The sequence below is a fragment of the Corvus cornix genome, chromosome 9 (assembly GCF_000738735.6).
Source record: "Corvus cornix cornix isolate S_Up_H32 chromosome 9, ASM73873v5, whole genome shotgun sequence".
NCBI lineage: Eukaryota > Metazoa > Chordata > Aves > Passeriformes > Corvidae > Corvus > Corvus cornix.
This window is the reverse complement of record NC_046339.1, coordinates 8429466-8457136: the sequence shown is the minus strand read 5'-3', so window position 1 is coordinate 8457136 and position 27671 is coordinate 8429466. Positions and strand designations below refer to the sequence as shown.

General features: G+C 41.2%; 2 protein-coding genes across 2 annotated transcripts; both read left to right on the top strand.

The window, feature by feature from the left end:
• Positions 1 to 6073: 6073 nt before the first annotated feature.
• AHSG (alpha 2-HS glycoprotein) lies at positions 6074 to 12787 on the top strand. Its single transcript, XM_010397290.4, has 7 exons — positions 6074 to 6350; positions 7672 to 7782; positions 8935 to 9019; positions 9860 to 10023; positions 10308 to 10421; positions 11218 to 11298; positions 12150 to 12787. Exons 1-7 carry the CDS (start codon positions 6147 to 6149, stop codon positions 12423 to 12425), a joined length of 1035 nt encoding a protein of 344 aa, XP_010395592.2. The 5' UTR covers positions 6074 to 6146; the 3' UTR covers positions 12426 to 12787.
• A 3915-nt stretch (positions 12788 to 16702) lies between these two features.
• FETUB (fetuin B) lies at positions 16703 to 26145 on the top strand. Its single transcript, XM_010397291.4, has 7 exons — positions 16703 to 17021; positions 21411 to 21521; positions 22900 to 22987; positions 23520 to 23686; positions 24021 to 24134; positions 25051 to 25134; positions 25618 to 26145. Exons 1-7 carry the CDS (start codon positions 16800 to 16802, stop codon positions 26032 to 26034), a joined length of 1203 nt encoding a protein of 400 aa, XP_010395593.1. The 5' UTR covers positions 16703 to 16799; the 3' UTR covers positions 26035 to 26145.
• Positions 26146 to 27671: the final 1526 nt, after the last annotated feature.

Here is a 27671-nt window from a genome sequence, read left to right as displayed (position 1 = left end):
TGAGAAATACCCTGTTTCTGCTTCTGATCCACTGTTTGCTCCTGGGGTTCAGCCCTGCAGTCTCTTCCCAGGTATCCTGCTTTGTTTGTTCTAGGTTCTGGTATGAAGCAATGATCAGGGGAACACCCATATAAGCTGGAAGAACAAACTATAGCATAAGAACATAAAGCCAAAACTCCCCAAATCCTTCCATAGCTGCTAATCTCTGATTTCACAGTTGCCACCTATCCATCTCCAACACAGCTTTCCCACACCCATCAAATTGCACAGGAATGATACTGAGAGAGCCATGACATCCCTGCAGGGCTGAAGCAAAAATATCCCACTGTTTAGAGTTGCATGGCAACATAAATAACTTTGACCTCGATAAAAGGGTAAAAAAGTATAACAAATTTAGGAAGGGGGGGTCTCCCATACCAGGTTAGCATAACACAGGGTAAATCAATCAGGGGCTTGAAAACCCTCAACTCATAAAACTGCTCTTGTTACTGATTGCAACATCAAAACACAGAGCAGGGAAAATGCGGAAATGGGGAGGAAAATTTAAATCAATCAAAAACTTCACTAAGACAAAACATCTTATATAATCTTCCCACTGGGAAGAGAAGGAGAATAGATTTTCATGTAACAAATGCTAGTTTTGTCAGTTGATGTACTTCTGGAAGGCACTCAAGTATTTCAGTGGCATAGACAATAGAAGAGCAAAATAGAACAAGAGAGAACAGAACAGAAATAGACTTGGTTGGCTTTGTCTGGGAGAGCTGGTCAAAAATTAAAATTTCCATTTCAGTAAAAATTTCAAAATTCTTGACAACTTTTTATGCTCTTTCAAAGGAAAAGAAAAATAACAGCAGTACAGTTTTTTAAAGAAACTCTAACCAGTGAAAAATATCTCTTAAATAATAAATACTAAATCTGGAAGACCAAATTTCAACCCTCTCAATCTTGCTACATTTCTGAGAAGTCCAGGAAATCGTTTTATCTAAGGTTTTACTAACAGGCATCTGGTTTTCCTGACTCTTGGATTCCCCTAATGTTTTGAATACATCTTTCTACCCAGTGATACCAAATATTTTTACAAAATTCAGTGAGTTATTTCAGATCACAAAATTAAAAATGAAAATAGTTATTTTCATCCTACAGCTAAAAGAAAATAGAGATTAACAGATTGAGATCAGCAAAACTGACTGAAAAGGAATCTCTAGCTGGATATCCAGGACTAGAAGCTCCCAAATTAGATGCCATGTCTGCACACTTTATTTCTCACAGTAAGAAATTTCTCAACTGCAAATAGCACAGCAAACTAGGGCACATGGTCAGCCTTCCTTCTCCTAAAAACTCTCATATTTAATAAAAAGAAATTAATTTACATGTAATATTCTATTATTACAAGCTGGTAAAACTGTTCAGACTTCACAGTTTTACTGCAGCCTGAAATTCCTGGTATAGGGACACTGGGGGACTTGGACTGAAGTGATTCTGAGCCAATTTACGTCTGCTGAAGATTTGCCTGTGTAGTGGAAAGGGGCCAATAAGACTATGCAAATCAATTAGTCTAATTTGTCTTGAGGTTTTTCTCAGACCTCTATGGGTTTTCACACACTTTAGTTTTAAATGCTGATTATACTGTCATTTAAGGGAGCAATATGCTGCCTTGACAAGACTGGTAACTTTAACTTTCTGACATTTTCCCTGCAGACAATTTCTTGGCGTTGCGCGCAGGTTTCTGAGTAGGTGATGGCTATATAGAAGACAGGCCTGATGTTCCAATATCTTGTGAACTCGATGATCCAAAAGTAATGTACTTAATCAAGTGTAAAGCAAAAGGTGATTAAGTTTTGCAGTACTGTACAATGCCTGACTGCTCAGAAATGCATCTTTTGATGTGGCGCAGAGAATTGGACCAGTTCTGTCTGCTTTACCAAAAAATGACATTCTAGTAATCTGAAAAGAGAGCCTCAGAAATCCCCACAAGTGTTTAACTTTGATCCGAAGATTTAAAAAGATGATATTTATCTGTTTGCTTGGTTAATTTACTTGAATTTTAAGCTCAGTAAGGTCTCAATTTGACATCTAGGGAAGTGGTTCTTTGCTTTTTTTCCAGATGAGGTTGAGCAGGGGCAGCAAGTTTCCAATCATCACTAGTTGTTCCAAGCATCCAACCAAAAAAAAAGAGAGAAAGCAAAAAAGAAAACCATCAACTCACCTTTCCATTGTGGTTTATATGAATTATTAAGGACTGAGATTCAGTGGAGCCTCAATTTTTGAGCATAGAATCAATACTATATTTTATATAACAAGGGCAGTAAGCCCAGCTTGTTCTGCTTCCATCACAGCGAAGCCTTGTCAAGTCTCTCAGGCAACCTAACTCACCAGGGCCAAAGTCTCACACCACTGATGTGAAAGATGGATTGAGGTGGATTGAAAACTGGTTGAACAGCTGAGCCTGGAGGCGCTGATCAGTGGCACAAAGTCAAGATGGAGGCCAGACAGTAGTGGTGCACCACAGGGGGCAATACTGGGGTCTAGTCCTGTTTAACATCATCAAGGATCTGGATGATGAGCAAAACTGGGAGAAATGACTGATATGCCAGAGGGTCATGCTGTCACTGAGAGGGACCATGACAGGCTGCAGAACTGGCCTGACAGGAACCCCAAGAAGTTCAGCAAGAAGTCTGAAATCCTGCCCCTGGAGGAGGACATGTAGGAAAATATACTGGGGTCCACCTAGCTGGAAAGCAGCTTGGCAGAAAAGGACCTGGGGGTCCTGGCAGGCACCAAGTTGAGCCAATGACATTCCCTTGCTGCACAGAGGGTTAACAGTAGTCTGACCTGCACTGGGCATAGTATTGCCAGCAGCTTTAGGGAGGTGATCCTTCCCCTGTATTCAGCACTGGTGAGGCCACACCTGGTTTCTGTGCTGAGTTCTGGGCCCAATACAGGAGAAACAGGGACATACTGGAGACAGTGCAGCAAAAGGCCACAAAGGTCACTAAAGTACTGGAGCATCTCCTGTGAGGAAAGGCTGAGAGAGCTGGGACTACCTAGCACAGAGAAGGCTTGGAAGGGCTTAATGGATATAAATACCAGAAGGGAGGGTGCAAAGGGGATGGAGCAAGACTCATTTGAGTGGTGTTCTGTGACAGGGCCAGCGGCAATGAGCACAAACTGAAATAGAAGGTTCTGTCTGAACATCAGGAAACACACCTTACTGTGAGGGTGACTAAGCATGGGCACAGGCTGACCAGAGAGCTGTAGAGTCTCCTTTCCTGGAGATAATCAAAAGCCACCTGGACATGGTTCTGGACAACTGTTTCAAGGTGGCCCTCCCTACTTGTGCAGTGGGATTGGACAAGGTGACCCCCAGATGCCCTTTCCAAAGTCAGCCATTCTGTGATACTGTGATTCTGTGAAAGTCTTGTTCACCTCAGTGGGGTTGAGATGTCACCTTCTGTGCAGGAGCCCATGGAATTCAGCTCATTTTCTTGTGCTTTATAAGAACTATTTGCAGCCACTACTGCAAAATGTGTTACTATGTCTCAGGCATGAAAGAGACAGAATAGATCTGCACTGAGTTCAGTGAGAAGTTATCTCTGCAACTGTTGCCTCATGAGTGAGGGTGCTGTAAAAGGCACAGCTGTGATGGGCCACAGGTCTGCAGGGAACTGACATCAGCAATCCCACTTTCGGAGGGAATAATTAGGTAGATGCGTGTCAGTCTGTACCCAAAAGGTGAAAGGCTCCTTTGTCATATTACCTGTAGCCAAACTACTTGATTGTGTTTTTAAACTCCTTTCCCAAATATGAAAACCAAATACAAATTTCCTCATACATATCACAAATCACCCAAAACCTGCTAACTGCAAACATTCCGCATTGCACTGAGCATTAATAATCATGTGGGCACATTTCTGATCCTCTGTATGCCCACAAAGGAAGTTCACACAGTCACCAAGAGGGAAGGGCTTGAGTAAGCCTATAGAGAAACTAAGGAGAGGTACAGTAGGCTTCAAAGTATTTCCTTTTTGTCCTGCTTGGTAAAGGGAATACGGAATGTGAGTGACAATGAAGAGGGAAGAAAGAAGATAATAAATCCTGTTTGCTATTTGAGGTTTTAAGTTGTTCTTTGAAACTGGAACCTGAAGTTGACTGAACTGGGTTATATATTATATTTAGGAATATGTAGAGATTGACTGCAGGAATGTTATACATTCTACAGTATTTGCAATTCTGAAGTAGAAGGATGTAACCTAAGAAACTGAGTAATGACCACACAAAATTTATAAATAATATTCTAAATCATTCACTGGGATAATTATATGTTGCTCGGGTGAAAAACAATTTCAATCTGCACGTGGTAGAAGTTCACCTCAATGTTTTCATACCAAAAAAAGGAAAAACGGAATGAAAAGATATATAGGTTAGAAATTGAACTGCGCATTAACAGTAAAGAGTAAAATACTATCTTCCTAAATAAATTTGCTGTGATTCAAAAGATGCCCACAAGGAATACTTAGAGTGTGTTTTTGGAACACCAAACCTCCATTCTTTAATTGTTCTAGGCCAAAGTCAGGAAAACAAATGATCATCCACACAACAGAACAAATGCCAAATAACACCTGCTTTAAGTCATGGAGAAGAAACAGATCATGCTCAGACCAATTTTTTAATGTGAGAGAGAAAAAGCCTTTCTTTTCCCCACAAATCTCTTCAATTTGCAAATCCTAGCATCCAAAACACACCTCACACCACACAACTGAAGCAATTCACCCGATCTTTTTAGTCTCTTCCCTCTCTCCTTCTTCATCATGTAATCTGTCCAAGTGAACCATTTCTATTTACAGTGCTTTCTGTATTCACAGATTCTGGAAGAGAGAGGCGTGACTCAAGACTTCTTCTTCTCCCAAAACTTTTAGCCTCTCTCACAATATCGTGCAAGCTGAGGAGAAATACTTACTATCTAAAGTAAAAAACCCCCGACTTCTAACCATGCCGAAGTCCTTCTACTCATCTCAAACCTGCAGCTAGATCCTCAGCTCTAAAAATGACAACAGAGATTCAGATATGTTAAAGCCAAAAGGGACCTTTACTGTTCTGCAGCCTGATCACTGCCATAACATGGATGGTAGAAACATACTCTGAAACCCCTGCAGGAAAAACATTTCTATGGGTTGGGCCAGTCTGTCTAGCTAGAATCTATCTAGCCAAAGTCATCTCACCTTAAATTAAAGATTGTAAATGCTGGACATATCGTAGATGCTATATTCTGCTGCATAGAATATTTCCTTAAATATATCTTTTAGTTACTCTTTTGTAAATATGTACATTGTGAATGTAAATATAAGATTGGATCCAGCATTGCTAAGCATTTAAGCAGCTAATTTTCCTCTACATTCTCCTTAAAACACTTTGTGCTCTTTAGGATCTTCTGCCAAATCCTCAAATCTGTACAACATATTCCAGAAACATTCCTACAAGATGCCTGCTTTGCAAAATAAAACGCCAAGAACTATTGGACATATTCAGATTATTTAGAGAAAGAAAGAGCTGATGCAAAAGATTTAGGAACTATGCCTCATTTCCTATTCCAAATAAATTCAGTAGCAAAAGTTGCTATTCAATTACATTTACTGTTGAATGTGATCCTTAGAACTACTTAAAATTCCATTTTCTAAATTATCATGTTACTGATCTCACAATTTAAACTGGTGTCTGGTGAGATGTGGGCCCCAACAGAATGTGTCCTGTTTACAAGAAAGCTTAATTAGCACTAGCATCTCTACACATTTAACAGAAGGGATCATATTCCTCTTACATGGACAGTATTTGGTTGGTAGAAGTGTCTAAAAATTGTTACATTTTTTCTGATGCCTTTTTCTTAAGCCGCTTCAGCAGACTTCGCAATATCCTACCTGATAAAATTTACTTTGGCCAATATTAATCAGTCAGCTTGATGTCCTAACATTTACTTTTCTCTTTTGTTGTTTGCAATGGTTCTTGGAACTGGGACAAATATCAGGCGTGTGCTCATGTAAATCTGAGGTATGTACTATATAAATGAGGCCCCAGTTCTTGCTACCTAGCTACCATCTGAACTGTATTCTTAGATCTTTATTTCTGAAAGGGATCAGTTTTCCTCAGGTGCCATGAAGGCACTAGTAGCTTTAATATTGCTTGTTCAGCTTCCAATTCACAAAGCTGTACCAGCAGCTCCCCCTGCTCCCTTGGGCTGTGATGACCCAGAATCTGTAGCAGCGGCTGAAGCTGCTGTGAATTATATTAATGGCCACAGTCATCATGGATACAAGTTTGCCTTAAACAGAATCGAGGATATCCGCGTGGTACCCCAGGTAAGTGAGGAGCTTGCAGGCAGAACACTGTGCTCACCTGGGGATGCTTGGAAATCACCACTGCGAGGGCCTCCAAGGGCTGTATCCTCACATGGGGAAATCAGCATGGCTCTGTTGATTTAAATGGGGCAAGGACACCTGGTAGCAGTGGAGAATCCAGGTCATTGGAATGTATCTCTCAAAGACCAGAACAGAGGGGAGAGAGAAATGTTCAGACATTTTTGTACAATGCAAGAAAGGGCTCAGTTTATAAACGCAGCACGTTTGCTAGGGCAGATCATTCCACGTGCTGATTCGTGAGCCCAGTAGCTAATCTGGAGAAAAACTGAGGATAATCTTTGACATGCAGGCAATTATTTATTGGCTAAATACATACCTATCATAACTCCATGCTATTAGTGAATTGTAGTAGGCATTAATTTTACCTAATGTCCCATTGAGCTGCCAAGGGTTCTAAATGGAAAAAACAGTGGCTTATTTTCCCTAAGATCTATTGCCATCATTGTAGGCATCTAGAAAGGCCATAAAAATGGTCATGAATACAATGTATGTGCCAATTCTGAACCTTTGATTCTCTTACAACATGGAAAATAGTCCCAAACAATGACATGAGTGAAACTCCATGGCTGTTTTCTAGTTGTTATGAAAGAGAACATACCAAAGTCATTTAGAAAAGACTACAACAGACATAAATGAGATTAGAAGTGTGTCCAGAGTTACCCACACAAAAACACTGGTGGCATTGCTTTGCTCATATTAATGCTTTTATGCTAAAATGACTTAATGGGTTTAAATGGAATCACTCATGACTCAAACATCAGAATCAGTCTTGGACCTGGGGACTTACGGAACTGGGTCTTATGTTACAGATGCAAAGGAACTGGTGCAGTTCTGTGTAATTCCAAAGGACTAAACGAGACATGTCACTGTTCACTAGTGCTTGTTTGGTATCTGGTTGTAGAAACAGGAAGTTTTTTCAGCAAAAACAAGCTGTTGATTTTTTAAAACTACCCAACAAAATAAAATTAAGTTAACTTAAGAGAACTGACTCACTACATACAAGCTGGACTTTCCAAAATTTATGAGCCTGTTCCTTATTAGCTGGAATAAAATCAATGTGATTATCTTGACTTACTCCAGATCTGTAGTCCTGGCTTTTTATGAAGTTAAATAGTAAGGACCTTTTCAGTTACTCTGCTGTATACCTAGAGCTACCCATGACTGTCAGCAACAGAGACCCCAGCGCAGCCCCAGGGAAGAAATCTGGTGATGTTTTGTGAAGAAATTATGACAATTCCACTGGTTCCTTTTTTTCTTTCAGGGGCCAAATAATGATATCATATTTCTTGAACTTGACTTACTGGAGACCAAGTGCCATATTCTCAGCCCTACACCTCTTGCAAATTGCACAGTGAGGAGCTTTGCAGAACATGTGAGTACCTCAACACTAACTGCTGGGTCCAAAGGTACATGTTCAATATATTGATGCCAGAGGCCAGGCAGACTCCCAAGCAAATGTTTTATCACTGTAACAGCCTATAACCACCCAATCACTTGTAAGCTCCTTGCTGACTTCACTGCCTTCATGCCATGAAAGATTGAACTCCTGGATTTCTTTCATGTCCTGTTATCTGAACAGGACAGATCTCTGCCAACATAACATCCCACATACAGTCCATGAATGCCATGAGGCCTTCTTTCGAGGCTCCAGATGCAGTCCCTTTGGTCAGCCCAGATGTCACTGCCTCATTGCAAACCACAGACAGGGCAGGTTGTGAATCTGTGCAAAAATACCCTTCTCTTGGCTACATATGGGTTGTTACCTGGTGCAATTCCACGGAGCCATCTCTTCCTAGTTAAGAGTTCAGATGAGCTATTCCCTTCAGATAGGGCTCTGCCTTTGAAGTAATGCTCAGCTGGAATTTACTGGCCTCAGATATTTTGTTCTTATGCAAGTGTGATCCAGCTGTGAGACGCTTTCCCTGACCAAAGCAGTGGAACTGTTGTCTGAGCCTGCTGTTTCTAGAATGGAGCCCAATTCACAGAGCTCACTAAATATGAATCATGATCTACCCCTGTATTCATCAGGGCTCAGATTCTATCTTCCATCTGGGGGGAGGTAACTCTAACTGTTCCCTCTTCCCAGTGACTCCAGCTTTGCCTTTGACATCTCCTCCCTGCTGGATCATGTTGCTCACACAAGGCAGCACACTCTGCTGTTACCATGGCCACTGACCAGCTGAGATTAGTGAGAATGTTATCAAACAGCTCTGTGGAAGGTCTTAATACATAAGTATTCATATTCTTTGCTCTATATGAGAGATGAACCTGTACTAAATGTCCATAATCTTGCTACCCTGGTACTTTTGATACTTTTGAGATCCAGATTTGGATCCAGATTTTGTAGCTCTGATCTGCCTTTTACAAAATAACAGACACCAGGACATGCTCAGCAGTGCCTTTGCCATCAGACCGATATTGCCAGGAATGGTCATCCAGGATCTGTTCTTTTGAATTTAGTGGCCCTTTATCAGAAAATTCAATTTATCTGAACAATGTAACCCTTTGATTTTTGTCTCTCTAGGCAGTTGAGGGTGACTGTGATGTCAAACTGCAGAAGGTGGATGGGACATTATCTGTAGTTGCTAGCAAATGCCACTCACATGCAGGTAAAGGCTTTGTTCTGTAGGTTTGAATCTAAAGGCTGGAGTATTATTATAGCAGTGGTTACAATTCAGTAGCTTTTCTGATTCTAAACTGCTGGGTATAAATATGGCATAAAGGACAACAGATAATGGGTTTTCTAAACCCAGCCCCCCTTTCTGGTTTCATTCCTTTACAAACCCACTCTTTCTCTTTGCTCCTCTTTACTGTGACAATTAAGATACTGTAAGACTAATGGGGGAGCAAGTCCCAGATTTGAGTCTTTTCATTCAGCAGCTTAACCTTAAGAATTTGATTCCTTGTTGGTCTGAGTTTACTTGCACTTGTTGGTCACCAGAGTCCCATTGTCAGATGCAGCTTCTTTACTAAATCCAGCATTTTCAATACTGCCATGGGAAAGCAGATGTCTATTCTGTGTGCTCAGTGTGAGATCTCTTTGCTCTGTACAAGATGTCTTCAGTACTACTGTCAAAACTGATTACTTAAATAACACACACAAACACAACTCCAATAAGTTAAAATATCTTCATTTTTCTACCATTCCTTGTGTGAGCTGAAGCACCTTTTCACTGGTGTCATAGAGAGGTTGCCAGAAAGAAAATATACTAAAAACTGAGTAAGAAGATACAAAATCTGCTATTGAAGTCCACAGCACTTTTCCTTGCAGAAAGATTTAAATGGCCAAGTTGTGTGACACACTGCCATCTATAGCCTGCACTGGAAAAATTCCTGCCACTGTAATTTGGGACAGACTGGTAAACAGTGTTTTGTGTTACTGAGTAAGTCTATAATGTCTTTCTAAAAAATTTACAATCTGATCAAAACATGATCTGTTCCTCCTGCAGACTCCAGTGAAGACATTCTCAAAGTCTGCCCTGACTGTCCACTGCTGGCAACTCTGAACAACACAGAGGTGTTAGGAACGGTGTCAGCTGCACTCAATGACTACAACAGCAAAACCACAGATTCTTACCTCAGACTCCTTGAGATCGGAAGAGCCAAAATACAGGTAGTTTCTAGAACTGTGTCTAGCCTTTCATGTAAACAGAATATTTCATCTACAGTAATTGTGCACCGATACCTAGTTATGTTTGCAAACAGATGCAATTTGCTTGCTCCAATTCGCCCTCCTGATTTGCTCTTAATTTCCCAACTATTATGTGTCATTTTAGCCACAGGATTCCCTTTCACTCCAGTGGGAGGTGAAGCCACAACATTTGCCTTTTATCTTTTCTTAGCAGCTCTGCAGTTTCCGAGTGCAAAGTCAGTTAAACAATTTTCCTGTTTTATCAGTATCACCCAGTGCACACTGTTGTTGCTGAGTTTGCTGTGGGTGCCACAAATTGCTCTGCAGGAGAAGCTAAAGCCAATGTGGGGGCTTGTCAGCTGCTGCCTGAGGACCAGTCTGTGAGTATGGCAGCACATCATCCCCAATCTCCCCAGCTCTGAGCTAGAAAAGCAGCATCATGCTGGGATGTGCTTGCACTGGAGCAGGAATAGACCCCTGTGGGGATCAAAGTGCAAGAGATATGTACCACCATGATATGCTTTTCAATATATCATTCCTAAAGCTGTATCACACCTTTCTCTTCTCTCTGAGGTATCTGGACTGAATTCTAATGGATTTGAATATATTTGAAAAAGGCTTGAGGACCAGAGACAGAATATTTTTAATCAACAGAATATATATTATTGTTAACTCTTCTTAAAATGAGCACCTGAGACAATCAGGCTCTTTGTACTGGGTAGTACACAGTCACATAAAAAAAAAAAAAAAAGCAGACTGTTTCCTCCTCCTACAATTCCAGTGCTCTCAGCATGCTTTGTTCTGATATATAGGCTCTTGAGAATTATACTGTATACTTTACCATGTTAAAATTCTTCTGTTTCTGATGAAACGGAGTCCTAAGCAGTTTTAGGGGGTGGGAGCTTTTTACCTAGATTCTTCTATATTCTTTCCCTCCCTCATATCCAGACATACAAAGGATCTTACTCTAAAAGAATACAGGAGTTTCTTTTATTTGCTGCTTATGCATTTAAAGAGCTTGACTTTTGAGCCCAGAAGGCTAAAAAGCAAGCACTTTACAGCTCAGGTAAAACATGAGAACAAGTAGCCATTTCTAAATGTGCTGAAATTAAAAATTGTAATGCAATCCCCCTCTATTTTCTAACTATTTCTCTTGACTGTGTTCTGCTTTACCAGAATTTTGGTTTCTGCACAGCAGTGATGGTAAAACGTCCCTCAGAAGACCTTCAGGTGGACTGCCAGTTGTATGGACATCAGGTACCAGCTCCATATAGTCCCTTGCTTTCCTAGCAAGGGGTATCCTAGCCTCCTGGTACTGTTACAAGTCATCATCTTGAGTTTACTTCTTTCACTGTAGGCTGCATTAGCTATCTGTGATAACTTGAGTTTAACTTTGTATCCTAAAAGCCAAGGTAGGGTAGCTCCTGATTATCCTACGGATTTCTGTGCTGGGAATTATGTCATGTCTGCCATCCATGCTTGACTCAATTTGTCCTCCTGACTATCTGGGAGATTTGCATGCATAGCAGGGCAAAGGGAACGAAACTCTGCTCAGCTAGAGGGATGGGGCAGATAAATGGAAAACAGAAATCAGCATTGTGAGGCGGGAGGCTTTTAGTCCTTAGACGTGACTGAATTCAGGGACCTTGTCCTGCACTGCTGTAGCAAGGGGAAGGAAACATGCACTTGACCTGAGTACTCCCCAGGTATTTTAGCCTACATTTGGTCTCCGAAGGACTAGGTGTGGCTGAATACTTCCTATGGACAACAGCTCTTGGTAACTCAATAGTAATTAGCTGTCTTACAGGTATGTGAAAGAGAAAATGAGACAGCTGGTCTTGAATATTTTGCCAGCTGTGCAGGTGGCCCTGAAAGTTCATATAGCACAGAATTTGGTCCTAATGATTCACTGGCTATAAAAAATGTGTTCCTGGTTCCTGTGCATGTGTTCAAATGCAAATCAGGCTTCTGTGACGGTCAGGAACATTTGAACTTGGGTTGAAGGCCTATAGCTAGTTAGGAGCAGGGTACCTAGTAAGGTGTCAACGACCTGTATGTCACAAGCCCCAAATCACTGAAAACCAACACAAACTGTTTTTCTTTTCCAGCCTGGAGTTACCTATGCTCATCCAGGTCAAGATACATCAGCAGGACTGGTGCCCAGTGCTGTAGGCTTCACAAACCATAATCTTAGGCTTTCCCACAATAACCCTGTTGCATCTGAATCCAGCTCTTCAGAAATTTTACGTTCCATGCTCTCAGCAAAATCAGTAACAAAGAGAGCAGTTGCAGACGCTGCTCAGCATGACAAAGTACCTCGCCCAGTTGGCTTTGTGCCTCCTCCTCCTCCCTGCCCTGGGAAGATTCACCATTTCGATATCTAGGCTGTGTTTCAGACATGCAACGCAGCCAAACTGAAGGATCAGTGCAGCAGCAGCAGCAGCAACACACAGACCATAACATCGAGTACAAATAGGTGAGAACACTTGACTCTGAGCCCGAATGAGTTTTACCCTCCAGAGAGCAGAGCCGTGGTCAGGGTCTTGCAAAGGCCTGCTCCAAAATATTGATGATTACAACATATAGCAGTAGTTTACTTTACATACAAGGATTCTCTAGTTAAAATACAAGAAAATATTGTTTCAATGAAACTGTTGTAAGGGCTATACAACAGTTGTAGCTTTGTGATAGAAACACCACCTGAAAGGTTAGTTCACAATAAAATGTTCAGTGCTTTGCTACCTTCTATCTGTATCTATTTTCATTTAGTTGTCAAGTATCTCCTTCACAGCATTATGAGTCATATTCTGGGCTTGATTTCAAAACCACTAAGCTCCTGCACTTCTCATCAGCTTCACTGGGATGTGTGGGTGCTGAGCACTGCAGAAAATCAGGTCAGTCCTCTCTTTTGATCACACATCAATAACACTAAAGAAGTGGCAGGAAAAAATGTATTTTTCCCTTCCACCTGTAATATTTTCTAGCATGTACCTACTTTTGATATCCACCAGAAGTACCTCAAAACTTTTGGACATGGCATAAGAGCATCCATGTCTATGAAAAGAACAGAGAATCAGGACATACTCATTGCTGGCCAGCTGAAAGTATCAATCCCTGCAGCCAAATACGTGTGTATTATCTGTCTTCCAGCAGACACACAGGTGCAGTACAATCATGGAGTCCTGCATGGTCTGTGTGCATATGAGGAAATGCCAATTCAAGGGAATAAAAAATATATGACAGACATGTATCTCATAAAACAGGGCCCAGACAGTGATGGCAATTTACCATTGTCCTAGCAGTCAAATCTTCCCTGAATTTCTGGCACATGTTAGAGGCAGAATCTATTCTAGGTAGAGAATTAATAAGAGACTGGGGCCAGAAGGATTTTTACTGCCAGCCAGACTGGAATTCTGCAGGCCCTGGGGAGCAGTCTCTAAGACAGTCATGAATCTTTAACCAGGAACAGCACTTGCAACAAGATAATTATCATGCAGGCAGCAAAAAATTGCAGAACACATGTAATTTTTGAACTGTTTCAAATAACCTGTCCTGTTCTCCTAGTTAAAACCCTCCAGTACTCAGTAAGCAACACAACTAACGTTTGCTCTTGGTGATAGAGCAACAGCTCACAATACAAAAAGGTTCTGCTCTGCTGTGTTGATGGGGAAGGGAAAAGCCATTGGCACTTGCACCCGTGCTTCAGCTGGGTGTGTAAAGTAAAGGCAAATCAGCCTAGACTCTATAAACCATGGTCTAATGTGATGGCAGCACACTGAGGGCAAGCTCTCCCCATGAAGGTATCTGCTCTCACATTTCAAGCAAATGCTGAGTTTTGCAGGAAGCGTGTTGTGGGCAATTGCACCAGCCACAGCCAGTCAGTGGCTCAGGGAGTTTTTGCTTCTCTGTAAAGGAAAGATTCCAGTATGTCCTGCATGCAGCCATTCCTTCAAAAAGTTCTAGTACTAAGCTGTAGAAACCTGTTAATGCAGTAAGATACGTGATCTTCCCATCTCGCTGCACGAGACACAATACAGGATTCAATGAAATGGCAACTATTATGTTTTGCATCAGTGTAACACCAGATACGTGAGACTTTTCAAAACAAGGAATCACCATAACTAAGCCATAGAAATTGTCTTGTATATACTGAAATAGGAACTACATTGTAGAAGAGAGGGTGTTTTCCAAGCTTAGAAAATTTCCTGATGGCAGAAACAGTATGTTTCTAGAAGGGATCCCTGCCCCTGGGGATCTCTGAAATCCAGAAATGCAGCATTTTCTTGTTGCCTTTTGCAACCACGCAAAGCAAAGATATGTAGCAGAAACATCTGCAGGCTTCATACTTCACAGATGTTCTCCTACACCTGGTGTAACCACTCCCTTGTTTTCTAAAACAGGAAGAAAAAAAATTTTCTCTGTATTCCACTTTGGTAGCTGTACATCATCTTCTTTCTCCTTAAGAGAGTTCCTTAAGAGTGCTCCTCTTAAGGACACATTGTGCCCCCTTACAGATCTGTTTTCCAAAGTGATTGCTTTGAAGCAGTCACTTCGTCTGCCACCAGTACAGCTCCCTTTTCATATGCCTGGGCCTTAGTAACAGATTCAGTATTTAACAATCGATTCCCTGGGCAATGAGAGATATGAAATGGTGGTACGTAAAATACAAGTGCCTCCTCTCTTGAAATGCAGCATGAAGAGCTTTGCCAGGTCTGCATCACTGGCTGACAATGTTTTTCAGCTTTTTCAAACTGTGTTTTGCAAAAGCATATGTACTTTGCTGCTTTGGTTGCACATGCTCAGATTTCCCAGCTGTGTCCATGTTTTGAGGTCAGCTACTTCAACAGAGAAATTTTTCCTTTCCAGGCAGAGGAAGAGTACAAAGAACAGAGTCAGGGATATAACAATTCCCTATTATAAGAAGCACCGACACAGCCAGTACTAACTGGCACCCATCTCCATAGAAATGCCACGCACTGTAAGGATAAAGAAAATGAGTTATTATCCTTTAGCCGCAGGGGGAGCATCCCCAGGCACAAGGAACAATGTGAGAGAGTCTGCATTGCTGCTTCTGCGGTTCCTGTACTATGGCTACAGCAGTGTTTCTCAACATTCACCCCTCGTATCCCTTCCCTCCGGGATACAGTCCGTGCATTATCCCTCACCCGACACATGAGGGGCTCTTTCTAGCAGCCATGTGCCCCTTCTGTCCTGCTTTTGGAGTGTTGCACCTCTGCCACCAAACAAATTCTTCTGAGAAGAGTTTCAGCTGCAGTGCTGTTGCAGGTCTTCTGGCTGTATGTATAATCCCAGCTTTCTGTGGACATTCCCTGGGACACATTCTTCTGTCTCCTAGATGCTTTAAACACTTCTGGGCTAAGATTCTTTACACAGTCGATAAAAAAAAATGACAATATAGAAATTTTTAGCTACCCCAAACATCACAGCAGTATTGAAGAGACAATTATGCCCTTTACTTGCACTTTTTCTTCCTCATTGAATATAACTTCCAAACCTAAAGGTACTTGGTGTCCACCAACAGAACGCTGCAATCACAGAGTCCCATGACAAAAAATAACAGCCAGGGAAATGGTAACCCAATTTCTGGTATCCTTCAAGATGAAATGCTGCAGAATTGCCCCTTAGTAGAAAACCAGTGACATTCACTGGGATCCTTCCCAAGTAATGGTCACTGTCACTTTTCCAGATCTTCAAGATAGGAGCTACTTGTAGAGTTATTCCTCCTTGTCTCCAGCATGGAGTTCCTGACAGGTTGTTCACAAGGCACACCACTGTCATTTCAAACTAAAGTTTCTCCAGGAAGAATTTTCCATGACCCTTGAGAGGTCTCAGTGCCTCCAGGGCTAAGGGGTAGCATTCAACTGTAGGTATCCAGATGGGTAGAAATACTCACAAAATGAATCCAAATTGAGCTCTCTATCACAGCCAGACTTCATATAGTAGAGTTAATATATTTGTTTACAACTGGCATTTTGTTGGGGTCCCTCCCCCTGCCATGGGGCCCTGGGAGATGGGCCCTGAGGGCACAGACACGGGGTTTCCCTGCCCCTGGTCACCTTTGTTTCCCATTGGTTGGTTTGTGTTCCCCAGTGTGGCCAAGGACCCTTGGTCCTGTGACTGCGGAGCTCCTGAGCTGAGCCCTGGCCATGCGGCTGGAGAAATAAACATCTCTGAAACATCTACCACGAATCTGTCCATATATACTTCGCTTCCACGGGACTCCTGGTTTGAAATATACTTGTTGCAAAATGGATCAACCTTGTGACATTTATCCATTTCCTGTTCAAATTAATGAGACCTTTATCATTGTTTTATTTGGAAGAAGAACTGGATCACTGACAGAACACAACTGGAGCCAGACCTGTTCTGAATTTAGGTTTATTCAAGCAAATCTGGTTTCTTAAGGAAGTAGCTTTCTGTGTGTATTCTTATCCCTTGCCATGAGGTCAAAATTGCATGATCTGCCCGGTGAAGTCCAAATTAGAGATGGAAAGCCAGGAGGAAAAAGGGCTCTCTGGTCTCAGAGGGAGCAACAACACTTCTGTAAAACCTTGTAATCATTGACTTAGTGTTTACTGTTGCAGCTGTAGGTTTAAAGGTGATGGTCAGTATGTAATAAAAAGGGGGCACAAGTTTATAAAGAGACACAGTTCCACTATAAGAGTCTGTGATCTTAGGTTTCAGCCCCTCCATCCTGACTGACCACCCTGATCTGAAGCACTGGCTGTCTAAGCAAAATGGTTTGGTTTGTTTGGATGCTCTTTGGCATCCAGGTGCTTTGCTCCTGCACTGCTGCCCCTCCAGCCCGAGGAGCAGGGGCTGCACTGCTCTCCCCCCGCTGCGATGATGCTGCAGTGGAGGAGGCTGCAGACCTGGCTCTCCGCCAGATCAATGCTGACCGAGAAGAAGGCTATGTACTCAGCCTCTACAGAATTGCCAGTGCCCGAGAACAATCACAAGTAAGTCACCCTCTTGCTCAATATATGTTTCTCCCTGTGTCTATTTCTTAGAAATATCTGTTTGAATGAAGAAAATTTCAAAAGGCAAATGCAAAGTTCTATTCACAGGACTCCAGAGGCCATGTCAACTTTATGCACAGACTAGAAACAATTTCATCACACTGTGGGCAATTAGAGAGCGAATCTCAGTCATGACTCTCTGCTGCCTGCCCTTGGAATAGCTCCAGGCATTGGTTCAAATTTGATATGAAACACCACTACTCTTATTTAATTTCATTTTACACCTTCCTCCCACTGCCTTGAGCAGTTGGAGTGCAAAGGCTAGTAAGTCATCGTGTGTTTTGCACAAAAGATATGTGCACTAACAGGTGCAAACACATCCTGCTTGGGACCAAGGAATTCCTTTACAGACCTCTAAAAGATGACTCATTCTTGAGAAGAAATCTGAAACCAGTTCAAGGGCAAAAAATACACTGGAAATACCTATAGAATATCACTCACATTTCCTCAAGTATCGTATTTCTCTGTGTGTGCTTAATTTATGACTACTTTGTGTTACAATAACTATATCTACTGGCACTAACTAGGGACAGCCTGAAATGAATTCACAAGGGCCCGCAGCAGATTAGGCACTATGGAAGCCTGCTGCTAACATTCCCTGCAATGCCTGCTCATTTCCCATAAGCTTACCTGAAAGGCTGAGTTCTGAACTCTAAAGAAAATTAGGCTCTTTGCCAGATGCTTAAAGATCTGTACTGGCAAGGATACGACACTTCTTCCTGCTGCTCTTACAAGGACATGGTTCCTGCAGACACACTGTGGACTCCAGCAACCCGAGATCTCACAGCTAAAGATGCTCTGCTGTGCTTTACACTATGTCCTCTATATTGCCTTGCTCAGGTGACAGAATGTGCCCACTAAGCAACTGCATCAGGTCTCCCCAGAATTTTTCCACATGATGCATGTGAGCTGGCCCAAAATCTGCATCACCAGTCATGGAGTTAGGTGCTCGGACCCCTTCCTGGGGCTATTTAATGGAGTTAGGTACTCAGACCCCCTTCCTTGGGATATTTCCTATTGACAAGAATTAGAGCCTCCTATGACCACCCTAGAGTGCAGCATGGTGGGTACAGACGTGCTGTAAACCACCTCAGTCATCTCCCTACCTAGTCTTCTCCCTTCACCTGTGCCAAAGATAAAAGATATCTCAGCACAGGAAACTTTTGGTCCTTGGTTGTGATTTGTCTGTCACTCAATTTCCTAAAGATGTAACTTACTGCTTTAGAGAAAGCATACTTTGTTCATCTGGGGGTTTAATTTACTTATGTACTTGTTTTGTTTTGGTTTGGTTTTTCGGTTTCTTTTTTTTTTTTTTTTTTTTGCATCTAATATTGCAATAACAAACTAGACATTCTAAGCCCTTTGTCTCATTGTTGCTGCTGCTGGGACTGAGTACATAAGGAGCAGTCAGCAATGTCAAGGGGGTTCATGGACAGTTACAACCTTATGCCATCTCCCATTCCTCTCAAAAAAATTAGGAAGTTTTTTTTCCCCACACCAGTCAATAGTCCTTCCTCTCACTTTCTTAAGCAGTACTGAGGATAAAAACATTTTCAAAGTTACTTCAAATTCAAATCTGCCCTTAAGCAACCTGTGGTTCAGCTTTGCTCTAATTGAAACTAATGAGCCATCTGCTATTAACTTATATGCAAGTAGGACAGAGCTTGCTTTCGTACAAGATACTCATGATTAGCTTCACTGACAGGCACTTAACCAAAATTACAAAACATGCCAAAATATTTCATTTCTTTCTCTTGCAGAAGGTCACCCTGCTGCCACATCTCCTCTGGCTCCCAGGCTGCCCAGCACACATTGCAGCCTGGCACCAGCAGTGCTGAGGAAGGCATCTTTTTGGCAATGCAGGAAAGATATACAACCTTTTATTCAATACTAAGCAGATATCAAAAGGCCTTTGCATAATGGTCTTCTAATGAAAATTAAAATAAGGATGATTATACCTTCAGTGATCTGCTGAGCTCCGAATAAGCCCCAAATTATCCGTTCCCCAGTGGAGGATGGTACACACAGAAGCAGGTAGACCAAAAGATGTGTAGATTTTATAATAACCTCATCTGCTTATTAAAGCTTGCATTATACAAGAGAGCTACAGGCAACAAGAAATGCAGTTTAGTCTGCCCTGGTTGCATTTAGGGTTTCTAGGATCACCAAGCTTTATAATCAATACTCATGATTCAGCTGAGGAAACCCATCTAACACCAAACACATTTGATTATAAGAACATTTCTTTAATGAGGTATGTGTGTGCTTTTACCTCCAGAATACTTTAACAACCAGCTTGAAAGCTCAAGTCACCAATTCCAAATATGAGACTCCTTAAAGATACACATTTTTCTTGGCTATTTCTTCTTCATGTGGATAGTCTTAGTGATGGCTTTTTTCTTACAGAAGTTATATTTAAAGTTACAAACTTGTACCAAATGTGGCACTACTCAAAAACATATTTTCAGCAAATAGCAATTACTCTTTGACAAATCTCACTTTGTGTTTACTGATTTAAGCCACATTAGCTATCATACTAAAGAGACATATCATCATGGTATTTAGATATTCCGTATGTTAACAGAAAATTATGATTAGTTTCTACCACAGAAGGATCTGTGCAGCCAGGTGTGGGGATACTGCCATGCCACTGCACAAACATCACTGCTGCACCTCAGCATCACTCTTTGTCAAAAGAGCTTTTGATTGTTTCACGGCTTTCAAAGTGACACTTATAATTAAACCTCAGGATTAGTGTAAGCAAGCCCTGAGAGCTCAGTGCAAGGCATTACCAGATCACTTTATAGAACACTTAGGAAAAAGAAGACAATATGAAAATACAAAAAATCGTAGAAAGCATGAGAAGTTGTGCATGTAAGAATAGAACTAAGAGACAATGATAACAAAACAATTTAATCATTCTTTATATTTATTTTCTATTAGTTTTGCCCTTTCATATTTAAAGGGTTTAATATTACTAGTATATATGGCAGAGCTCACATAAAATCACCATCCCACAGATCTCTATAGGGTGTGATCAGAGTAGTTTGTATCACTCCATCTCCTCAGAACTCCAGAGCAGATACCACTTAGTGGTTTTCTGAGCAGTATAAACACAAAAAAGGCAGGAGAACTCCAGCTTTGTAAGCCCTATTGACAGGTATTTAGTCACTGTTAAACAGAAACCAAAACTAAAGCCAAAATGATACAGATACTGGCCCAGACTTCCACAAGACTGCTGCCCCATTTAGTGTTTTCTCTACAAACCAATGGAATCAAGCAGGGATGAATGAATACGGCTCTCATTCAATTTTGGTTTTTCTCCCCCTTCAGCAAAGACATAATCTCAGTCTAAACACGCAGCTAACGCTCACATCTAAGTTCTCGAGGACGTATAAATGACAGTTGCCCTCTTTCCAGCTTTCCACTAAAGATATAAATAAAACATGATCTAGCTAAGCTGTATCCTTGATAAATATGCTGGAAAGGTGCTTACCCATATCTACAGTGGAAGCAGAATGAGGATCTGCACCATGCAGCATCTCATCTTCCTGCACTATGTGATGTAAGCACTAGACATGCAGAGCTGTACTTTTAGTGCTTCCTTGTACTTCTTGCCTGGAAAGATGTTTGCCCAAAAGTTGAGCCTGAACTGCTTTGTGCACCCTATGCTGCAGTGAACTGAACACGGGTTTCTTGACTTAAGCACAGGTCAGAACTCAAGCACTGGACTGAAGCTTTAAGTGTGTCTGAGACATCCATGTGACTCTGCAAGGTGTCTCACAGCACTCCCTGATAGCTGACAGAATATTTAAGCTTCTGCATCAATGCAGCCTTTGCCTCTTTACAGCAAGTGCAAAGCATCCACACTTCAAGAAGACACTGCCCTAAGAAATAGGATATTTCTCTTTCTAATGCCTATTGGGAATGTTCCATGTTAGCAGTTTTTTATTAGTTGTGGTATTTATCATCTCGTTCTTATTTCAGGCAAAATAACCAACCTTTCAAATCTGATAATGAAAGTTGACAATGAAAACATCAACATGTTTAGTCTTTATTTTTGGGTTCTGGTTGGTACCAGAATCAAAAGAATAGAACTGACCAAAGGACTGTTCTTTATGTAAAGCTGGGTAGCTGCATGACTAAGTTTGTTCTAACAGGGCCTGAATTTCTCCTGATTTGCCACTTTTGTCAGAGACAGTGCTCAGGTTTCAGGATATCTATGCATTCCACCTGGATGTTTTCCATTTCTCCATCTCTCCTTTTTGTGTGTCCCTACCTTGTTTGATACAAAACTGGGATGTGACCTTTTTTGTTTCTTGTTTTCAGGAGATCACTGGTTCTGTCTTCTATCTCATCTTGGATGTAGTAGATACCGAATGCCATGTACTCAGCAGAAAGATGTGGAAGAACTGTAACCCCAGACCTGCTCATTCAACTGTAAGGATTTTATTTTTCTTTTTAATCTCACATATGATGAGTTACTCAGGTACTACTGATGACAGTAAAACCCCTACACTTGTGTTTTTAGTGAGCAACAAAGCTTAGAAAAAAATCAAAGTCCATTTTATAATATCCAAAATTTTACTCTGTACCTTCTAATCAGTTTATAGACTGGCAAGATTTATTTTAAAAAGTGAAAAATAAAAGAAAGTTTTTGACCAGAGCTAATAAACAGACCAAACTAAATACCCATGCTAGGACACTATTTAGAATAATGGTTTACTTTTTATAGCAACCCTGTAAGAGTTTATTTTAAAGACAGCCTGTCAAGAAGGGAATAAAAGAAACACAATTTTATATAACATGTGATTTTTGGTTTAGTTTAATTCCACTTTTATTCTGACAACTTTGCAAAAATTGCACTGAAATAGGAGAAAAAGGAAAGCTCAGCAAGATAAGCTGCAAAGACAGAAAGTGATCGAAGACTGTTGCTACAGGTGACTGAAACTATTCTGAGCAAGAGAAAAAAACCCTTAGAAAATGAAGAATGACAAGAAAAAAGTTTCACATGAAAAAAATAAAAAAAGGAAGTTATGATTAAATTGTCCTGGACTGCTTCTAAGGTCAATCAATTTTAACTTTTCAATGAAAAAGTAGAAAAAAATAAAAAGAATTCTGCTCACTTATATTAGAGTGTTTTCAGCAGAAAAAGGGCACAAAGCCTATATGGTTGATATGGCTTCAGTGAAGCCAAGAAATGCATGTCCAGAGGCCTTGATCACACATGTAGGAATATCTAAGAAGCTCTCAGAGAATATACTTTCAACTCTTAAATATAAAAGCACAATGGATATTAATACGCCAGTATTTTTTTCTGCCATAAAGTTGGAGTTTTTTGTGTGCAAGGGTGACCCTACTGTGCCACAAAACTGATTTATGGTCCTTCCTACACTCTCCCTATGATTATAGGGAAAAAGGGGAAGGTGGAAGACAGGTGACTGGATCCAGACACTCTGAAATGATCTCTGGGTTTAAACTCTCTGAGTTCCAGACATAGACCCAGCCTCTGGGAAAGGAGCACTCTGTGACACTTGGGCACTTCTCAGCTGCCAGAAGAGTGGCCCTGGGCAGGTCGCCCCACAGTCAGGCACTGCATCTGTATAGCTCAGAATCACACCAGGGGATGAGCTGGCCTTTTATTTCGAAAGGATATGCTTAGAAACGTGCTTCATTGTCATTTGAGTATTAACAAAACTTTGGTTTTGAAAAGAATTCCATGAATGCAAGAAGAAAATTAACCACTCCTGTTTAGGTCCTAGATGATTAGTGTAAAGTGTGCAATATTAATAGTTTTTAAATATTTATATTGTTTTAGGTTTACGGTCAATGCAAAGCAATTATCTACATTAATCAGGCAAGAAATATTGCTCATCTGAATACTTATGAGTGCAGTTTACAACCAGGTATGTCTTTAACACAGTCTTTATAAGAGAGCTGGAAAAACTCTTTGCCAAATAGCATTACTTTAAATTTTAAACGTAATTATGACACTGCAGTATCTCCATTAGCTTCAGCTGCCCTGATTTTCTCAATTCAGTGATCATAAGGCCAGGGAGGTCCTGCAGCTCAAAAGAGTTCAGTAATAACTGTTTTAACCTCTGGGACACTCAGCAGAGCCTGTGCATGGGCTTTTACCCTCTGAACCAAAAAACATTTTTTATGGGTTTGTGAAAGGCAAGGAAAAACAGCAAGCCCACTGTCAATAGGTTGAACTTTTTCCTTCAGTGTCTGCCTCCAGTGCAACATTTTTATGGGTCTGCAAATACATAAAGATTCAAAATTATTGAGGGGTGCAAACCACATATTGTTACTGCAGGGCAGTGGAGGACAAATGGGCAGGGTTGGGGGCATAGATGCATTTACAGTGACCTGCATTATCAACATGCTTTGATGGTTATGCCTTGTCTAATGACATTGCTCTGTTTGAATAAAAAGTTCCACGCAGATATATTTGGTCAGTATGCCCTGACTGCCCGGCTGATGATTCTCCAACTAAGCCCGAATACTTGGAGACTGCTGTTCAAAGTCTTGCCAAGTTCAATGCAGAGAGTGAACAAACTCATTACTTCTCTGTTCTCAATGTCACAAGAGCTTCAATGCAGGTAAGCCAAGGCTCATCTGACTTGTTTTAGCCCTCAAGAAATATGGATCCTCCAGACTACAATTTGTTTTGTCTTAGAGGTTATTTTGATTTTGTATCTCATTTCAACTATGCCAGTCCCTGAGTTACTAAGATTGTGCATAAATAAGAAGTACAAAATGAAGCAGCACTGGCAAACAAACATTTGCTGTAACACAACTAACAGTAATGCCCCAAGTATCACCTGTTCCTTCCAGACTTAGCAGGAGTTTTTCATCTATTTCAAGGTCAGTAAAATTCTTTATTCTTCCTGACACATGCACAAGTTCTAATTGCCACTGGCCTCTCATTTACAGTGGGTCGTTGGTCCTGCATTTTTTGTAGAGTTTTTAATTCAGGAGACATCTTGCTCCAAAAATGACACGGTTGCTGACATCTCCATGTGTGAGCCACTTCCATTGGAAGTAGCTGTAAGTACTTTTCCTTGTACAAACACCAGTTTTCCAGATACTATGACTCCTCAGTGAATATTTAGTATTTATCTCCTTGGGTCTTTGCAGACAAGAACCAAAACCCACAGTCATATTTTTATAGATTGTAGCTATATACTGTCTTGCAAATCTACAGACTGCTTTAGAATAGAGAAACATTTCAGCAAAAGTTCTGAATTTTTACCAGAAGTCCATAACAAAAGAAAAGAAAAGAAAACAAAAAATCCAGAAAAAGGTGGAGTAGCCATCACCTTACAAATCTGAATGAGTCTTAAGGATTTCTTCCAAGGAAACAGACATAGACAATAAATCACAAACAATGCATAAAGAGTATATTCATACAATCAGGTCGGCTAAGGAAAACATTTAGGAACTGAGGAAAAAATTGTAAGAGAAACTGGAAGGCCATATGGGCATGTTGTCAAGAGATAACATTTCAAGCCCCATCTTGAGTGACATCCAAGCCATGATACCTACAGCCCAGTACAAACACAACTACTAGAAACAGCATTTTTTTCACAGTTTCTTTCACTAGAATGGTGTGAAAATAGTTCTGTGTGGAAAATTATATTATGTTCCATACACAACTTGCCTGCATAGGGATATTCTGCTGAAAGAGGACTTAAGCAAGCTGTTGTAGTTTTGCCTTAAGTAGCCAGCTTATTTTTGCTATTGTGTTACCTAACCCTCCTTAGCAAACATAAGGCCTTTATCAAAACAGTGCCTGCCTTTGTAAGGTTGCCAATCCCAAAACAAAAGTTTGCCCAAGCTGTTTATCCCTACAAATACACTTAAAAGCTATAACTATTTAGCCTTTCATTATCACTTATTTTACAAGATAGGAGCTTAGTATCAGTGCTCCATGTGAAAAAATGCTTGTATTTTCTTCTTACAGAAAATCGGTTTCTGCAAAGGGTCTGTAGTAAAAAGACACATGGAACAGTTTGTCACAGTATCCTGTGAAATCTACAGTCAGCAGGTATTTCTTAATCTAATCTTAATATTGCAAGAGTAATATTCCTTTACAAAACAAGTATTGAACTTTTGAAAGCCTAGCCATTTTTAAGTTTTCTTATTCACAAAGACATGTCCTTCAAGAAAGTGATAAGGCCAGATCAGGAAGAAATCTCTCTTGTGATAAAACAGACTGTTGTTGGGTGGATAAAAAGGCAATAGAGTGGGTATAGAAACAATCATGCAGAATGTGTTCAGAATGCTCTACAAAGAAATTGTAAATCACAAATGGAATGCAAGGGGATATTACTGTAATCACCCAAGTTTCATGCAGCCGTCTCCCCTGGCACAGGAAGTCACTACATCCATCTATCCTTTGAGCTTCTGTTCTGTAGCTGGTCTGGGAGGACTAGAGATGCAGCAGATTCTTAGTGTGAAGGGTAATCTTTAAATCTGAAGGAATTTGGAATTGCTTCAATTTAGATAATGCTTATTCCTTGTTACTTAGGATCCTGCCACTGAAGAGGAAAACCAGGAAGCTAATCAGACACCTGGAAAACCCAGGCAGGATCAACAGGCTTCCCCTTCAGATGCCAATCCCTTCTCTCCACACCTGGAAAAAACAGTGGGCTGGGTTAAAATTCTACCCCCTTCAAATGAGGACATCACTTTCCACAGCCTACGAGAAAGTCAAAACAAACATAAAGATAGAAAGCCAGTTCCACCTAAGGCTGCAGGATCTGTACCCCGCCTCGATGGAGAAAAGACTCAAGTAAACAAACCAGACCTGACCAAACCAGTCACTGGACCAGTTATTCTCCCTTTTCCTGAAGAACCTTCTCTATCAGATTCATGTCCAGGAGAAGCAAAGCAGATGGATGGCATCCTCCATCCTTTGATAACTAGAATGCCTACCACAGTCTAGCCAGCATCCACACACCTCAGCTCTCTGCAACAAAATAACAGCCAAAATGGCAACATGGTTTTCAATTTGTGTAACATCTTCAAATAAATAAAGTGTTTATTACAGTCTTCATCTTTGGCATTCTCAGTTTTATGAAAGCACAAGAACAGATTGGGAAAAGAAATTTAACTGGGGCATTTTCCAACAAAAGTATTTGGCTTTTAATTCTCAAATTCCTCCCATTGGGCAGAGCATGAAGGAAAAGTAACTGTGGAGGATAAAAGAACTTGCAGGGCTGGGACAGCCCAAATACATCAGAAAAAAATATCCTCAGTAGCAAAATTCTGTCAGGGCCCAGTGCAGGATGCCTTCTCCCCAAGGGATAGTGAGATGGAGCCAAGTGTGACAACCAGGTTGGCAGGGCAGGGGCCTGGCCCGTGATGCCTGAGGGGGTGAGCAGGGCACACCCAGGGATGGAAGTCAGGTTGTAGGAAGAAGCCAGTTCACCATGAAAGTTCAGGGGTGGTGAGGCAGGTCTGAGGTCAAGCCAGGAATGAGTTAGCAAGGCATGGTCAGGGGCTGGTGTGGTTATGGTAGCCAGAGTCAGGCACAGCCCAGCGGTGTCCGAGCAAGTCTGCAGTGACCACACAGGCGTGAGGGACACAAGGCTGCAGGTCTGAGCCTGCGTCTGCATCTGCAGCATCTGCGGCCAGGCACAGGCACAGCTGCGATGCAGCAGGAGCTGGAGCTCGGGCAGGGGCCCGCACGCTGCAGCCTCAGCCTAAAGCAGCTCCTGAGGGAAGCGGCGTGGGTCAGGCTGGCCGGGAGCCTGTCCCCAAGGTCACCTGGGAACAGCCCCGGTGTGCTGAGCCTGGCATCCGGCACCAAACCCTCGTGGAGCAGGGACGCTCTCGGGGCCTTAGAGAGCCACGGCACTGACAGGGCATGAGCAGGGAGCAGCACTTCAGCACCGGGTAGCATTAAAAGCTAGTGAGCTTTTGCTATTTTGTGGGTAAACTTCTTAACTATAATGTGAGGATCTTAGCCTATTTTTTAATTTCCCGTAGAAGATCTCAAGAAAGATTATTTTTTTCTTAATGCTTCATACCTCACTTAAAGCATGTGGAAGAGCCTACACATGTGTGAAACCTCTGTATGTAATTCTGGCTGGTGGAGAATCAAGTCCAGGCTATTCAGATTCTTATGTTCTACTGATGCTGCTGTGTAGGAAAAACAATGATTTAAAAAAATCAGCCTAATACTTTCTTGAGATAGGTCATATTAACTGCTTTACAATAAAAGCCACAGGGACACTTGACAGCCTGCAGCTAAGAAGAATCGATTTCGCTGAAGTCAGACATAGTAATTGTACTGACAAAACCAAATATAAATAAATGAGAAGACAAGAAGAAAAAGAATGAACATAGGAAAGAAATATCATCTGTGGCCAGGAGTACACTGATATTTGCAATAATTATGGGGTTTCTATGAGACCACAAAGCCTTTTTCTAGTTGCCACCAGATCTGTAAAACCATTTGTTCAAAACAAAATCAATAAAATATTATTGTTTCTGAAGTTTTTATGATACTGTATTATCCCTAGAGATCCTGGATGACTTTTACATTTAAAGACCCTTCCAACAAAAAATTATGGTTTT

What these genes read in the sequence shown, in the direction of transcription:
- AHSG (XM_010397290.4), top strand. Translation starts at nt 6,147, where the DNA reads ATGAAGGCACTAGTAGCTTTAATATTGCTTGTTCAGCTTCCAATTCAC. An exon ending in CAAATGCCACTCACATGCAG is followed by an intron (nt 9,020 to 9,859) that starts GTAAAGGCTTTG and finishes TTCCTCCTGCAG; the next exon opens with ACTCCAGTGAAGACATTCTC. An exon ending in GCCAGTTGTATGGACATCAG is followed by an intron (nt 11,299 to 12,149) that starts GTACCAGCTCCA and finishes TTTCTTTTCCAG; the next exon opens with CCTGGAGTTACCTATGCTCA.
- FETUB (XM_010397291.4), top strand. Translation starts at nt 16,800, where the DNA reads ATGGTTTGGTTTGTTTGGATGCTCTTTGGCATCCAGGTGCTTTGCTCC. An exon ending in TGAGTGCAGTTTACAACCAG is followed by an intron (nt 22,988 to 23,519) that starts GTATGTCTTTAA and finishes TTGAATAAAAAG; the next exon opens with TTCCACGCAGATATATTTGG. An exon ending in TCACAAGAGCTTCAATGCAG is followed by an intron (nt 23,687 to 24,020) that starts GTAAGCCAAGGC and finishes TCTCATTTACAG; the next exon opens with TGGGTCGTTGGTCCTGCATT.